General features: G+C 32.1%; 1 protein-coding gene across 1 annotated transcript in view; it reads right to left on the reverse strand.

The window, feature by feature from the left end:
• Positions 1-341: 341 nt before the first annotated feature.
• The window catches only part of DARS1 (aspartyl-tRNA synthetase 1), a 55004-nt gene continuing 37917 nt past the window's right edge, over positions 342-17428 (reverse strand). The window contains exons 7-16 of the mRNA XM_010983957.3: positions 16977-17036; positions 15344-15455; positions 14356-14490; positions 12171-12318; positions 7402-7548; positions 6054-6096; positions 4600-4680; positions 3273-3384; positions 3003-3074; positions 342-1005 (exon numbers count right to left, since the gene is read on the reverse strand). Coding sequence (XP_010982259.1) covers positions 914-1005; positions 3003-3074; positions 3273-3384; positions 4600-4680; positions 6054-6096; positions 7402-7548; positions 12171-12318; positions 14356-14490; positions 15344-15455; positions 16977-17036 — 1002 coding nt within the window. The 3' untranslated portion in view covers positions 342-913. The remainder of the gene's footprint in view (positions 1006-3002; positions 3075-3272; positions 3385-4599; positions 4681-6053; positions 6097-7401; positions 7549-12170; positions 12319-14355; positions 14491-15343; positions 15456-16976; positions 17037-17428) is intronic.

The following is a 17428-nucleotide window of genomic DNA, read 5'->3' on the forward strand; positions in this document are numbered from 1 at the left end:
GTAACTGTATTCATTACATAGAAATTTCTTTTTGAGAGGGAAATGGGAGTGCCTTTTAGTGACGTTCACTGAACACACCAGTACCGGTTAAAACAAAACAAGAAAATTTTGCAATATTTCTTAATCTATGTGAAATAAACTATTAACTCAGGCTTTTAGCTTTAAGAACTCTATCCTTACCCCCATCTGACTTATAACTTGAAATGAATACATATTATGAGTATATCAAGTTTTCATTTGCTTTTAGGCATTTACATAAACCAGTTGTATATTTTTTCTTTTCCTAAATTAAAAATGCCAAGAACCAGTTATAAAATCATACTGCCATGACAGAACTATAATTAGCTTCAAAATTTTATTGAAATTCAGGTTTAGAATTTAACAATTTAATACAGTATTACATTGAATATTTTCTAACCAGTATTCTCACCTGCTTTACATGATTTCTGGGCACAATTTTTACGAATTGATACTTTCTGCCTAATTTTCCAAGATATGCCAATTACACATACATTAAAATCTCAGATACTTCCCTAAAATTGTTATCTCAACATCAGAATTAAAAAAAATAAGATCAAATATTGAAAATTTAAGACATTAATATTGTAGCCACTGTAATATAGAAAAAACTTTATACAATATCAACTGTTTAAAATTGCTAACTATTGTAGTAATGCAGTATGAATTTTTAACATAACAATATGAATTTTTCATTAGAATATTCTACCATTTCATACTAAAGAATGTTTAAAGTTATAAAAATGTTCTCTTTTAAAGGAACCTACACTAAATTAATCCAAAAGTAATTGTGGCACTTTAGATAAGACATTTATTCTTTTGCATATTTTAAGTACCTAAAGTATAGCCTGATCAATAGCAGGTTACTGGAAAGAATTAAAAGCAGCACTTCACTTTAAGGAGTGAGTCGTTTGGGATCACGGGGGAACATTGAGGTCTGACGAACATTGTGCAGTCCCAAAAACAGCATAGTCACTCGTTCCAACCCTGGGAAAACAAAATAATCATCAATTCATTTTCTGAAAACCTCTTAGGGTCTTACTTATTGAAAACTACCAACGTAATATCACTGATCAACAAAATACTCTTCCTTGTTAGGAAGGAAAATGACTATTATTTTGAGTTTAAAATGGAATATTTTGGTTCTGATTCAGAAATACAGATGATGTTGTATGTGGGAAAGAGTAAATGAGCTATCTTTAAATTGTATGGGTTCTGTGAAATATGAACTACAAAAATTTATATATATGTTTTCAAATGAGACCAGATTCTAATTACGCAGTCCACGCCATCAGTGGTTAAGATAAGAGTCATAAACTTTTTAAAGAAATTTGATTAATGGAAGTACCAATAATTCAATATACATGTAGCATGGTGATTTCTAGCATAAAAGACTCTAAAATCCATTATTTTAGGATAAAAAACTATTTCTTTTTTTTTGGAGGGGGAGGTTATTGATTGATTGATTGATTGATTGTACTGGGGATTGAATCCAGGACCTCATGCAAGCTAAGCACACACTCTACCACTGAGCTATACACCCTCCCCCTTCCTTTAGAATACATTGTTGTACTGAAGGTTTTGAGTGTAGAAGACTCTTAGTTTGACATGTGACTTAAATACTATATTGCTGACAAGAATTAAGAATAAATAATATGTAAGAAACACAGCAAGTGAAACTTTTTGTGTGTAATTTATCTGTTTCTCTGAAGTTGCAGCAGACCAATACATCATACAAAATAGGCAAGGTCAAAGAATATTTTTATATAGTTATAACTTTCAAGTTTAAAGGAATATATTTAATATCTAAAATAGTAATATGAGAATTAATATTTTTATTGCTATTCCTTACAAAAAAAATCTGCAGATGTAAATTTGAACCTTGTATTATAGTAATCTAATACTAATTAAAAAAATCACCATTATCTCATCTTTCTCCCAAATGTGAATTATCAAAAATAGATCGGTATTTTGATAATCATTCAAGTATACTTCACAAGCAAGATTGAAACTTACACTGTCAACTAGTCAAAAAAATTTGTAAACTATCATGCAAAATGCACATTACTCAATACTCTAAGAGAAAATAGTCATAAAGTTCCATTAAAACTTAAACTATGTATATATTCAATGTAGCATTGTTTGTAATAACAAAAGGCTGGTATCAGCCTACATGTCTACCAATAGGAAGCTGGTTAAACAGGATTATCAAGCATCCTCCTTTCAATGGAGTCTAAAAAAAGCTAAGTATAATAAGGAACAAGTTACAAAATACAGTAAGTGAAAAATGCAATGTACAGAGTGGTTTATATACTACAATTTGTATAAAAATATGTTAAAAAGTGGATGTAGTTTTGCATATGCAAAGATTATCTTTGCAAAGGTAAATAGAAAACTAGAAACAAGTTTCCTATACTCTTCTGTATGTTTTGAATTTGAAAAATTTCTATTACCTGTTCACCAAAAAACTGAAAGCAAAAAATAAACAAAAACTTTGACAAAACTATAAATTCAGAATTCTTTTCAAGAGTTTTTGATATGGACATCCAAGAGCTCAGTTAAATATTTACTCATTTTAAATCACAGAGTAGTATCTTACATATACTCTAGAAGTGGTCCTAAAAATCAATAAATGTTCTATTTCAACAAAAACAATTAGCAGCAATCTGAACTTACTCGAGGGAGAGCTTTAATTTGGGCTAATCTGAATGAACTCATGAATACAGAGAGAAAACAGAATATTCAAAGTCAAATTTTCATTTAGTCATAACTCACTTTAAAAAATGCTTACAATTCAAAAAAAGTTCTTACAATTCAAATTTATATTACACTCAGCACTTACGGACTTATTTGTAAGCAATAACAATATATAAAATTTACTTTTTGGAGTCTAATACTGAAGAAATTAAGTCAGAACTGAAAGAACACTTTGCCAAGTGAAATCTGGGTTGGAAATATTAGTCGTAATATTAAAGGAATATTACCAATGCCTCCACCAGCATGAGGAGGGGCTCCAAAGCGGAAGGAATCAATGTATGCCTTAATTTTCTCCAAATCTACAAAACAAACAAATATAAAACAAACAAACAGAAAACAAAATTTATCATCTTATTTAGCTTAAAAAAATTACAAAAGCAATTACTGTACAACAAAGATTAAAACAAATGAATGTGTTTCTGAAAAGTCTTTATAAAGGGTTTAAAATGTATTTTCAGAATATACATGACCCTCCTAAACATATTTAAGTTGTTTACCAATTCCATGATGTAAGGCCCTCTCTGTCAGCAGCTGAGGATCATGTATTCTTTGAGCTCCTGACAGTATTTCTTCTCCTCTCATGAACATATCATAAGAGTTGGACTGTTTCTGCAGGAAAAACAAATAAAAAAATACCACTCAAGTGGCTATCATCTTATTTCCATCACCCATATGTGGAAAAACACACTCTGTTGCATGAAGAGTAAATCCATTTTTCCTACAATTAATGATGCAACCCACTCCAATGAACATGATTTGTTTCTCTAAAACAGGAGTAAACTAGTGAGTGTTAAATCAACTTCTTCCTTGCCTCTACCAGATTTTATGCTCCCCTTCTCCCACACCTTCCAATAATAAATCAGAACACTGTATCTTCTTTTAAGAAGGTTCTTATTTCATCTGAATCATCTGAAATGTTTTTAAGTGACTTTGGGGTCACTTTTGGAACTTCATATTATCAAGAAGTGTTAAGTCTTTTTAATTTTTAAAACGTCTTTATTTTAAGGGAAGTAAACTGGACATTAATTTACCACAGTTTATAACCTATTCCTTATCAGGTTTTAACTTACTTTCCTTGTCTTTCACTAAACAAGTGGTTCTCAAAGTGTGATTCCTGGATTGGTAGCCTCAGTATTATGTTGTTAGAAATACCAATGATTAAGCCCCACCCCAGAACAACTAATCAAAAAGTCTGGTGATGGGCCCCAAAAATCTGTGTTTTAAAAGCCCTCCAAGTGATTCTGATGCCCACTGAAGTTTGGGAACCAGTGCAAAGGAAAAACAGCAAAAGCCCACAAGACATTATTTAGATTAACTATCAAGACAGAATGTGAATTCTTAGTTCAAGGTCAATGATAAAATGATTTGGTAAAGTCTTCAAACCTTTTAGTAACATTTATTATTTATATGGTGTTTCTTCCTCATTTATCTTTAAAAATGACACATGAAAATAATTTTTAATATAGGTTTTGGGGACTAATTTGCTAGAATATTCAAATTCCACAATATTATTTCGATCTGAATTGACAGAAACTAGTAGTGATAAATAACAATATGTCTATCATTGTATTATTTTATTTTGGCAGCAGGGGGGCAGTAGTTAGGTTTGTTTATTTTTGGAGGAAGTACTAGAAATTGAACCCAGGACCTTGTGCATGCTAAGCATGCACTCTACCACTTGAGCTATACCTTCCCCCCTAACAATATGTCTATCAAAACTGCAAGTTACTACTGAAAACCCTTACTCCCATTGTACAATTAGACACAGTGAAAATAAAGTTTTCCATCTTCCCCAAAATAGGTATTTAATATCAAATTACTTACAGGATTTCTTGGGTCAGGCATGGTATAGAAAGGTCTTACAGCCAATGGATATTTATCAAGAATATAAAAATCTGTATCATACTGTAAAAAGAATAAATATGATTAAAATAAATTTTTTAAAAGTTTACTGAGAGTAAAAAGAAGTCTAACATTTTGGTAATTAACTGTCTTTTTATATATAAGTTTTGTCCTTTAAAATTACTGTAATTAAGCTCTGTGTATAGTAACTATTCTGCTTCTTTCAAGTAACATCTGTATCCTACAGTATTTTGCCACGATGTTATAAATTCTTCTAATATACTTAATTTTTAGAAGCTATTGACTAGTCAATCATAGTTCAAATATGCATTTTTCTTTTTCTTTTTTTGGACATGTCATCTCTTTCCAATTTCTTTCCCATCAGAAATTATGCTGTGATAAACTTCTTTGATTTTCATTTTTCCCATTGCAATTCTAGTCCACTTAGTTTTTCGGATGCATTTTATAACTGTTTTTGTTAAATCATCCCAATCTCTTTGGGTTTTACAAAAACTACGTTAACTCTATAAATTATTTTGGGAGAAACGGACATCTTTTACTCTATTCATTTTCAAAAAACCTTGATTATTTCCCCAACAATTAAAATTTTCATTTAGATATCTAAAATAGATTTGATAGTTTCCTTCAAATGAAAACTACAATTGAAGTAAATAACATATACATGAAATTATGACACTTTTGTTAGAAAGAATATTTACTATCTAACCTATGTTTAATTAAAAAGAAACCATTCACATTTGAACTGTTTCGGTGTCAAACATTTTCCCTAAAACTGAGTGTAGACGGAATGTCAACAAAGGTGACAAATTGGAATTAGCCCCACTGAAACAGCATTTTAAAGGTATAAACTCACTAATGTGTAGTTTCACAAACATGTTAGTTCTCCAGTCAGTTGAACAGTTTCAAGTGCAACCAGCAGGAGGAGCTCAAGGACTATTTTCATTCAATTACACAATTCTCTTAATTTCCTTAAAGACCACATCAAGTTTAGCTTTCCTCCTCTTTGGAGTTTTAGAAAACAAGACAGGAAAGTATCTTTCCCGTAAGAGGCACAGAGGAAATTCATTCACCCTCTAGTCCCATCAGTCAGCAAGGGTACTCAGGGAAGACTATTTCTAAATAATTTCAAATCATCTTGAGGTCCCCTTCTAACTAATCTGACAGTTAGACCTAGATACTACTTTTAGAGATACCTCAGTACAACTTAATACAAAAATCAAATACTGAGCTAATTATACCATCTGGACAAAGTCTGAACAGTTTTTATTTTTCTAAGGATTTTTAAAAAGTACTGACCCCCCTGGTTATTCTGGAATATTACCATTCTAGGGAGATTAGCTTCTTCCAGCTGTTCTTTAGTACCAGGATATGTTTCAGATTTAGAAAAAGAAATTCAGCATGTACAAGAGTCCTACCTTTTCCTTTACCAAACGACCCAACAGTTTTTCATTTGGTGTACTGAAAAAGAAATAGGAAATCAGGTGTTTGAAGATCGAATGGCAACTTACGAGAGTTTTAAGTTAATAAGGCACCTCTTCTATTTGAAGTTCTCAAAGGATGAAAAATGTAGCCAAAATATACAGTTTCTATTCTGTTCCTTTTTAAAAAACCAAGTACCACTAAAACTACTTAAGGATGCACCTGGGACAGTTAGTAGGTGCTGCTCGATGATATTTAAATAAAAGCATAAACAGAATTTTGCAATTCACTGATTCAGAAATAACATGAAGTAGTTTCCTATAATTAGATATAATAGAAGTTCACTACACCAACACAGACTATACTTGTCAGTAAATGGTTCTACTTCAAAATGGTCTCTCCTTTTTGTTGGTCTTTATCACAGGTTATAAAACAAAAATCAGTATTTCCAAGTAAAACATAACTGTTTATGTAGACCAATTATATTTCTATGGCCAGGAGGTTGCTACTTTAACTTCTATACTGTTTAAGAAAAAATTTCAAAATCTTAAGAAAATATTGCTTAACTTAAAAGTCATTATAGAATTTATGGTTTTCCTGAAAATATTTAGCAATGTACAGGATGCTTAAAACATATACATATATACATACACATATATGTACATATTTGTTAAATAAATAAAAGTAAATGAAGACTTTTGAGTGAAATGTTTTAAAAAAAATCCTAAAAAATAACAATAATCATCCATCCCTTCCTTCCTACACTGATATGAACTGTAGTGTTGGCTTAATTATTTTAACTTAAGAATCCTTGAATAAAATATAAGTAGACAGTAATTTATAACCTTTGTTAAACCATATCATTTGTTTTAAAATTGAAAGTTGTTTGATCTGAATTGAGATAATATAATACAGTATATCAAATAAAGAATAGTAACTTTTATAACTTTCAGAGATCTTCAATGTCTTACATCCTAATCCTTTATGGGGGCAGATTTAAACTGCTGTCTATCTTTTCTAACACAATTGATTTAGAAAGAAAGATAACATATTAGATGATAAAAATCACAGGCAAAAGGCCCTATATTCTTTAAAGCATGATAAATGGGGGGGTACCTATGGACAAAAATAATGTTCATAAACAAAAATACTGAAGCTTAAGTAAACCACATTAAATATTTTTATTTCAGATCACACATTGAACAAAACATAACACTATATAACAACGTTAATAAAACTGAAGTTTATCAACAGGGTTAAAAGAATTATTCATTAATAAATATTTATTCTTTCATATTTTAAACCTAATTACTAAAGTTTTAAAAATCACAAAGACAAACAAACCTTAGATCTTCTTCATCTCCCATTTCGATTCCAGCTTCCCTAAGCATAGCCAATGCTTCACAATACTCTAGTCTTAGAGTTGGCTCCAAAAATTTGAAGGGCTCACATGGGAATTGTTTATTCACCGTCTGAATTTCAGTTTGAAACCTATTTGTACAATGATTATATGAGTTAATAAAAATGTATGAAATAAGTATTTTCACCACAGGAGGTCACTGTGGCAATACATAAACTAAAAAAAATTTTTTTACCATTACTGGTGAAATAAAGAACATACAGCTTTTTTCTTCCATACACTGAAAACATTTTTTTAAAACAAAGAAACAACACTTTTAACATTTCACAGGAGTCACTAAATATGTAATGATGAGAAGAGGGCAACCTGAGCAGGTTCCAGGGTGGAAACATGCCCTTTCCAGCTGAACCCACTCATTGCCATGGGCCTCCCAAGCTGTCTAGGCAGCCTGTTCTCAAGCAGCCAGTTGACATGGACCCAAGAGCCTACTGTATGCACTATCTGTTCTATGGCTCCATTGATAATAATTTTGAATTCAGAGATAACTCAAAAGGAAATGCTTTCAGAGCAAAGCTCTTTTGTGTAAAATCAGCTTCAGTGTAGAAATTGCCTTGGAGACTTTCAATCTCTTCAGTAGTAGTAACAGCAGCTAAGAAAAAACATCCGGCAGTTATTGAACACCTATTTATGTCACATAAAATCATTCTCTGAATCACTGTATGTACCAGAAAAAAGTGTTATCAAGAAATTATTTAAGTTAAAAATTTATATTTAACACCTTTTCTCAATCTCTTGTTTGTCACCAAGGTGGCATTAAAGGATGAAAAACTTTCTTTATAATTCATATCAGCTAACACTGTTAGAAACATAAAATACCCACTTTATGAGATATTTAAAAAAGTGACTTTTTAAATTCTTTAACAACACCTGTTATCATCAAGGAAGACCAAACTAATGAATACTTGCTTGTCTTCCCCATTCCCATTATACTGTAAGTTTGTTTAGGAGAGTGCCTATTTCTTTCCCACTTTAATAATCACTATGGTATACTGTCTACCTTCTAAACAGTAGGCACAAGACAAATATTTACTAAAGTATGGATGAAACAATAGCTGAGATTTGCTTCAAAGTAACAAGGGGTGGGAGAAATGGGTAAAACAAAGTTGGTCATGGGTAGACAATGGTTGAAATCAGGTTATGGGTATATGGAGGTACATTAGGCTAGTCTACCTCTGTATGAGTTTTGAAATTTTCCATAATTAACAGCATTGAAAAAAGTATGTTTACATTTTATGAAAACAGTAGAAATTAAAACACTACCACTTCCTGACTAGTCTTAAAGATTTTAATGGAAGCAATAAAGTTTAGCCATTGATTTATTCAAGTCTTGATAAGAAGGGATAAAAAGACCCCAATAATTAATTTTTAAATTGCGCTGCTTTGTTTTGGATATTAACCCCCATTCATGTTAATCAATGGTAATACAAACACATGAATATCAAAATTTTAAAATACATGTGTATAATCTTCTGTAAGAGACATTTTAATGATAAACATGAGAGGGACAAGACGTAAGTCAGATAACTCAATTTACAACTGACATGGAAACTTAAAATTCCTAAATGACACAGAATATAGAAAGACTTTTATTTCCAAGCTTCTACCTTAAGTCTACCAATAAAGTCCAGTGATAACAGTGTCAGAATCTCTCATTTTTAAGTAGAGATTTGATTAATCCCAATGGCCCATTTTGTGCTTGGTCTGTTGTTACAAAAATCAAAGTGGGAATTCCATATTCCAACATTAAGAAGATAAGATATCAATACTTAAAACAACAAGTTTCATAAACTTCCTTGAATTATAAATGTAAAAAGAAAATGAGAAAAGCTCTGTACCTTCATTGTAGTTTCAAAGATATTTTGTTTTATAGGAAACATTAGTTGTTCCACAGACTATCTGAATAAAACTAAAATAAAATATGTTGAAATGTTTCAAAGAACAAAGGTTAAAAGAAAAAGGCTGGGAGGAGTGGTCAAGATGGTAGAGTAGGAAGAACCATAGGCAGTATATTCATTGATACTGGCCTTAGCAGTATTTTTTTGGATCTGTCTCCTCAGGCAAGAGAAACAAAAGCAAAAAAAAAAAACAAAAACAAAAAAACAGAAACAAAAACCAAGAAAAAAAACCCCAAATGAGACTACATCAAACTAGAAAGCTTTTGCACAGCGAAGGAAGCTATCAACAAAATGAAAAGGCTACCTACGGAATGAAAGATGTTTGCAAATGACATATCTGATATGGGCATGATATCCAAAATATACAAAGAACTCATACAATTAAACATCAAAACAAAAACAAAAACAAAAACAAAAACCAACCTGATTAAATGGGCTGAGGATCTGAATAGACATTTTTCCAAAGAAGACATATAGATGGCCAACAGACACATGCAAAGATGCTCAACATCACTAAGCATCAGGGAAATGCAAATCAAAACCACAATGATATATCACCTCATACCTGTCAGAATGGCTATTATCAAAAAGACAACAAATAACAAGTGTTGGCGAGGAAGTGGAGGAAAGGGAACCCTTGTGCACTGCTGGTATGAATATAAATTGATACAGCCACTATGTAAAATAGTAGTTTCCTCAAAAAATTAGAAATAGAACTATCATATGATCCAGCAGTTCCACTTCTGGATATTTTTCTGCAGAAACAAAAACACTACCTTGAAAAGATGTGTGCACTCCTATGTCATTCCAACATTATGATTACAATAGCCAAGATATGGAAGCAATCTAAGTGTCCTTGATAGATGCACAGATAAAGAAGATACATATTTATATACATACATACATACACACACAACGGACTTTTACTCAGCCACAAAAGGAATGAAATCTTGCCATTTGCAACAACATGGATGGATCTAGAGGGTATTATGCTAAATGAAATAAGTCAGAGAAAGACAAATACTGTATGATTTTATTTACACGCAGAATCTAAAAAAAACAGAACAAATTAACAAACATAACAAAACAGACTCATATAGAAAGAGAACAAACTTGTAGTTACCAGAGTGGAGGGGTTTGGAGGATGAGTGAAATAGGTTAAGGGAGATTGAGAGGTATAAATTTCCAGTTACCAAAAAAAAAGTCATGAGGATGAAATGTACAGCATGGGGAAATACAGTCAATTATATTGTAGAAACTTTGTATGATGACAGATGATAACTAGACATGGCATGGCAATCATTTTGTAATGTACAGAAATATGGAATCACTATCTTGTGCAACAGAACTAACTTAGTCGTGCAGGTCAATTATACTTCCTTTAAAAAAATATGTAGACACTGTGAGGAAATGCATCAAAATGTTAATGATGGTTATTTCTGTGGGATTATGAGTGACTGTTAAGTTTTACTTAATGATTTTATTTCTAGTTGTCTGCAATAAACGCATATTGTTTGTAAAATAAGAAAGAAAGTAAGTATCATGACGGGGGGAAAAGGCTGTCTACAAATAACTATTCATCAAAGGTATAATGCAATGCAGAGAGTCCCTGGAAATATTAATACTATGCTATAATATTTTTATAAGATCAATGATTAATTTCTGTGTTCTTGAAATTACTCAGACTTGCAATGGAGTAAATAAGTTTCATACTATTTTTGAACTCTTTAAGTATCAATGAAGCATATACAAAAACATCAATCAATAGTTAAATCAGTGGTCTTCAAATAAAAATTTCAAATATGGTCCTTTGTCAGTTATCAAAGCACTAGATAAATCTGTTATATCCAACTTAATACTTGGAGTACTGTCACAAGTATGGACAAAGGGGAAATAAAGACTTGATCCTAGTTAACTTGCTTTCTATCTTCTTCCTATTTTTCTCCATTGTAAACATCATCACAAGTAAACAACTTCCAATGCTCTTTTAAGGGAGAAACTATTTGCTAGTTTAGAGGGTGTACCTAAATGAACATTTTCCATAATTCAATTTTCTGGAGTCCCAGAACATGTCTAATAAGTTTCTACAAATGGGTCAATTCACCAGGCCCAAATAAGCTGAAAGTCCCTTCAGGATAGTAGTTTCTAAGCTACTGAGCACTCAGTGTAAACATAAATTGATCTAAGAATTAACCATTCCTGACATAGGCTTAATTTACACAGATTCAGTAAAGATTAGAAACTGAAAGACTGAAGGGACTTTTTACCCCTGAGGTAAGTGATAATATTACCTTCACTTATAATGGCGAGGGAAACTGAGGCAGAGAGTTAAGTAACTTGCACAAGGCCCACACAGACATACAACAGACCTGTGATGTGATCTCAGGCTACCTGGGTCTAGCTGAATCCAAGCTATAAACCACTATCTCATACTTCTTCCCAAATAATAAACTGCTATAAAAGTAACAGAGGCTCTATTTCTGAGACATTCAGGATGTCAGTACAGAGGAAAAAGCAAATCTACTTAGGTTGTTCAAAACCTAGTAAACTTCCCCACCAAAATTAGGTTAATTAGCTGCAGCCCTAATTGACTTGGATCCAGATGCACTATTTTGAGTGTGGATATTTTCACTAATTAACTGATCATTTAACGTGTGTGTGTGTGTGTGTGTGTGTGTGTGTGTGTGTGTGTATTCAACAAAAACTTAGTTTACATGTTTTAAGAATTGCCTTATTTTGAAGAATACAAACTGATTTGAAACTATATCCATCTAAGGCTATCAAATATATACTTTTACCTTTCTTGAAGTCCTCTGAATATTTGTACTAAAGTGTCAGCAATTTCTTCCACAACTTCATGGTAATGGTAATTAAAAGCCATTTCAATGTCCAAACCAACAAATTCAGTTAGATGTCTGTGGGTATTAGAGTCCTCAGCCCTGAATACTGTAACATCAATAAAAGAAATAAATAGTCAATGGTGTTTCAAATTTTGGAGAAATTGGGATTTAAATATAAAATTCTGTTTGTTAGTACTCAAATAGTACTATTTTTCATTATCATTATAGGTTGGAAAAATCTTTGATAGGCCATCTGTTTCCGCATTCTCTTGGATGGCAAGTTCATTACAAATTCTAAGTCACATAAAAGCTGTAGCAAATGTAAATTATTAAGTGAGGCTCATGAAAATCCCAAAGGAGTGCAAGATCCTTGAAGTATCTTCTCAATAATTAAGATAGATTCAATATAGTGAGTTCTCAATTTTAGTAAAACTTGACTCAAGCTAAATGAAATCTCTACAAATGAAATAACATTATACATATTCCAGCCAATACCTTGGTCCAGCTTTTATTATCCTCACCCTCCTTTCCTCCTTTCCTGTCTTCCTGATGCTAGCTCTGCTCCATCTTTCACATCACTGCAAGATTAATATTCCTAGAACACATCCTTGGCTCAGTAACTTACAATGGTTCCCAAATGACTACCATAGTTAAGACATAAAATGACAAAAAGTCTAAAACCTTTATGCTTTCATAATTTAATCCTACTCTTTATATCCCATTTCCTAATACTAACTAGTTTATTTCCTATAACTTAATACCATTTTTATTTTCACCATGCTGTTTACTCATCTAGCTTCCTCTGACTAGAATGGTATCTTCGTTGTCTATATATCCTACTCTGTCCTTAGAGCCCATTTCAGTTTGAATTCTCTTTTATGGTGAGTCTAGCAAATTCCACCTTCCCTCTCTTTTTATACTATCTATAAGATATAATTAACACCAATTTGCTGATTGGACAGCACAATCTGATTATCTGCTGTGAAAATCTGTTGATTACTCCCTGTGACTGCTATATGTATGCATGTCTTGTTCTGTCTTGGGAGCATGGACAATGTTTATTCTCTTGTCACTCAAAGCATGGTCTGTCTGATCAGTATCATCAGCAGTACCTGGAAGTCTGTGAGAATCTCAAGCCTATTGGTCAGAATCTGCATTTTAACAAGATCCCCAAGTGATTCATGCGCACATTAACATTTGAGAAGTGCTTCTTCTTCTTCTATGTACATGGTACCTGAGGCAAGGCTGTATATGTAGCAGGTGTTCAACAAGTAACTGATTAATAAATTCAGAAAATTAATGATCTTGCCAGCTTCTAGCAGGTATTTAATTTTTATTAAGCTTTCAAAAAATGTACATATATAAAATAACTCGGTCAGTTTTAAACAATGAAGTAAAGCTGGTTTTTGCTTATAATTAGCTTCATAAAAGAATCTGCAACATGATTGTGTGTCCGTGCTTGACTTGCAGCAAACAGATCTTAAAAATCATAATATAATCTATTACATATCAGACATTTGTAATAATTTTTAATGGACTTTAGCATATTATCAATACTAAGAACAATACAAACAGTAATAGTAAAACAGAACAGCTTTGGAATGAAGTTGGTAGCAAAATACACAGTGGCATATCTGTAAACTCACAACAGGTAAAGAGGCTATCAAGGACAACAAAATATATTATTTGGAAGATTGCAACTACTACTTGTTCTTTAGTGTTGTTGGAGAGCTGAAAGGACAGTCCAAATGGGAGCTAATTCTGTTCTAATTACACTTAAGTATAGTAAAATAACATATTCAGGTGTATTTCAGAGGGGGTGTATTTTCAAAGCATGCATTTTAAAAATGACATATTCGAAAGATAAAATTTTTCTTTAGCATTCTTCCATAGAAATATATAATGGTTATGATTGCATTTACATGAATGATGCTTAACTGTACAAAGAACTGCTGAGCATACAATTAAAAAAAAAATGACTACCCAAGCAATTGTCATTTTTACCCCAAAGTCTAGTGTTTATGTAGTCAGCATATAAAAGGATTCAAGCTTTCAAAATGTCTGTATGTAAAATGTGTTTCTAAAACCATTACTACAGTACAATTTATGAATTTTGAGAAAATCATAACTGTCAAAACCTTACCTGGTCCAATACAGAAGACCTTCTCAAAATCAGCACAAATACACATTTGCTTATACAGCTGTGGAGACTGAGCCAGGTATGCATTATTTTTAAAATATGACACAGTAAATACATTGGCTCCTCCTTCACTGGCAGCTGAAATACAAACATTTAATATTATAAACAACTGCAAGCTTATCTATGTAAACTTCCAGTAAAAATAGTTTATACTTTTGATTCAAGTACTTTACTTAAAAAACTTGGAATATCAAGAATTGCAGAGAAACCATAATCTATATATGTCTTATACCTGATTCTAAATAGTTTACATTTAGGACAGACTTACTTCTTTGGTTAGACCTTCATTTTACTGCTTTGGATATGCATGCTCCTTTTCTGCATCAATTTCAAATCTATTAAAGCTACTTTGCAGGTGTGAAACATTTTTTTAAAGGAAAAAAGAATATTCCTAATAATTTTCTAATTATCAATAATGTAATGTTCAACTTTTTATTGGTAACTGAAAACAATTCATAACATACTTTTTAGTGTTATTTAAGTAACTCTAAATAGGGTAAAATGATTAAAGATAAGTTTCTCATATAAGAATGAGAATTAATGAGATTTTCCCATCTGTAGTATTTAGTAATTTTACAATGCAGTTTACACAAAACAAATCGCAATACCAATTTAGAAGGAAAGTTATATAATGAAAGTAGTTTCTGGTGTACTTCATATGGACAAAAAATTTGTTTCACGTGTTACTGCCTCATTTTTGTAATCAATATCATATAATGATTCCTGAAATAAGAGGATTTAGTATTACTGATGTTAGTGACATATGACGGCTGCTACATAGTAGTCTTCAAAATAAACTGTCTCATGGCAACAAACCTTAAGAAACACTTGGGATTCTCAAATTAAAAGCAAAACAAAACAAAAACTTATTAAGCAACCTGGGGGAAAGCAAATTTATTTTTTAAAAATTAAGAAATACCTTAAAGCATACCTGAGATAATTTTAGGAGTCTGGATCTCCACAAAACCCTTGTTAATTAAAATTTCTCGGAAAAGATGGCAGATGCCAGACTGGAGACGGAAGACTGCCTGACTAGTTGATGTCTATAAGACAATAATAAAATTTAATTAAATAAATTTGACACATTAACTGAGATAGAGTATTTTTTTAATCAGGCCACCTGCCTGGAAAGTTCATAGAGAAAACAATTCATTATATGAAAGAAAATTAGGTTACATGACACTCAGCATAAGGATATAGCTTGGAATTTTTCATATTATAGAAGGAGAATGACAATTTTGCTCTTTATTTTCAACCTCTCGAATTCTTGACTTTGCTGAGACTCTATGTAAGAACTGGTTTGGGGTTAAATTAGACAATAGTTTAGATATAATCTAAGGTGTGTAAAAAATTTCAAGTCACTAATACACAGAATGCTTCCCAAAATATAAAGTCAAAGTAGGGGTTAAAAAAGTGAATGCTTACAAGGGCCAGACAAATTAACATACATGGAATGAATGAATGGTACTTCCTGGTGGTGCAGGGCATAGCAGAGAACAGAATACCCTGTCTAGAGTGCTAGCTGATGTTGCCATGTGGGCCCAGTATTGATGAGTTCACCTCCTACTTTTTAAGAAAAGCCATCTAGATTTAATGTGAAAACCCTCCATTTTTCAATGATGGCAATAAATTTAAATTAAAAAAGAAATGATGTGAGCCAAAGAAAAATATTCTTCAGGGCCAAATTCTAGAGGCATAAGCAATAACTCATGTGAACAAATAGCAAATACAGTATGATGTCTAACTACTGTGGCCAAAATTATGAAAAACTTGAGGTTTCTAGGCAGTATCAAGAGGACTTTTGATTACTGCTAGCCTTTTCTATATACTCTAAATTACAGTGAAAAAGGTAAAAGCAGACAAAAAGCAAATAATCAGGGGAAACACGAGTGCACATCAAGGGCAGACCCATACAACTGTAGAAAAGTGGGAAAGAACTCTTAAGGTGACAAAGCATTTAAACCTTAGGTAGATTATTTAAGTAAAGGAGGAAGATGTGGTCAAAACATTAAGAAAGAGAGATGACATTGGTTTTACTACAATGATGAAACCACTGAACTCTTTCACTTGCAACCAGACCAGAAAGGGAAACAGAAGACCTATGAGATTACTATATAAACCACCAGGGCCAACTACTTCTTTATTATTAATCCTGTGCTTGGGTCAAATTCAAAGGATTGAGGCATTAACTACTAATTTCCACCTGGTCGTTCTAAAATGTGCACATAACTTCTTTCACAATTTTGAGTGATATTAACAGTTGTTTTCACTTCCTGACTAACTTGTTTGAAACAGGTATCACCTGGAAGCAAGCCCATTTATTGGCTTCATGTTCTTTTGTCATTTTCAAATGAAGCAAGTCAGTATCCCGTGGTATTATTTGACTGTCCTTGCTGCCTACAATTCTTTATAGGGGAAGGGTCGGTCAGAAAGGTAAATTGTTTTTTGTATATCATAATACCTATGGGCAAATGCCAATTAGTTCTATGAGCCTGAGAAAGACATGGTATCTCTGCCCACCTTGATTTCAGCACAATCACGTCACTTAAACAAATGAGGCATACCCTAAGATCAATGACTCTGTTGTCTAATCTTGTATCCTGGTTAACAGTAGCTCTTCCTTCCTAAAGAAAAAAAAAAGATGAAAAAACAGATTTTACTGCTTTGTTTAAAGAACACAAAAAACACTTTTAGAAGTCATGTTTATTTTTAAGTGAGACAACATGTGTTCATGTGTGTTAATGTTATGACCCCAGATCAAGGATCCGAGAAACAAGAAGCAGGGCCAGAGAGAAGTTATTGTTAAAAGAAAGAGAGAGATGGAAAGAAGAGAAATGAGAATGAATTGAGGTTAATGCTTTCTTTCCATCTCCCACCCCAAAAAGCCTGACTCATTACCGGGACATCAGAATAATTAACTACCCACACCTTCACTGATTCCTGGATTTTACATGCTAGTTGAAGACTAAAGGAACAGATAAAAGCTAACATAGAGTAGTGGTTCTCAAAGTATGTT

Source organism: Camelus dromedarius, chromosome 4 (genome assembly GCF_036321535.1).
Source record: "Camelus dromedarius isolate mCamDro1 chromosome 4, mCamDro1.pat, whole genome shotgun sequence".
Classification (NCBI taxonomy): domain Eukaryota; kingdom Metazoa; phylum Chordata; class Mammalia; order Artiodactyla; family Camelidae; genus Camelus; species Camelus dromedarius.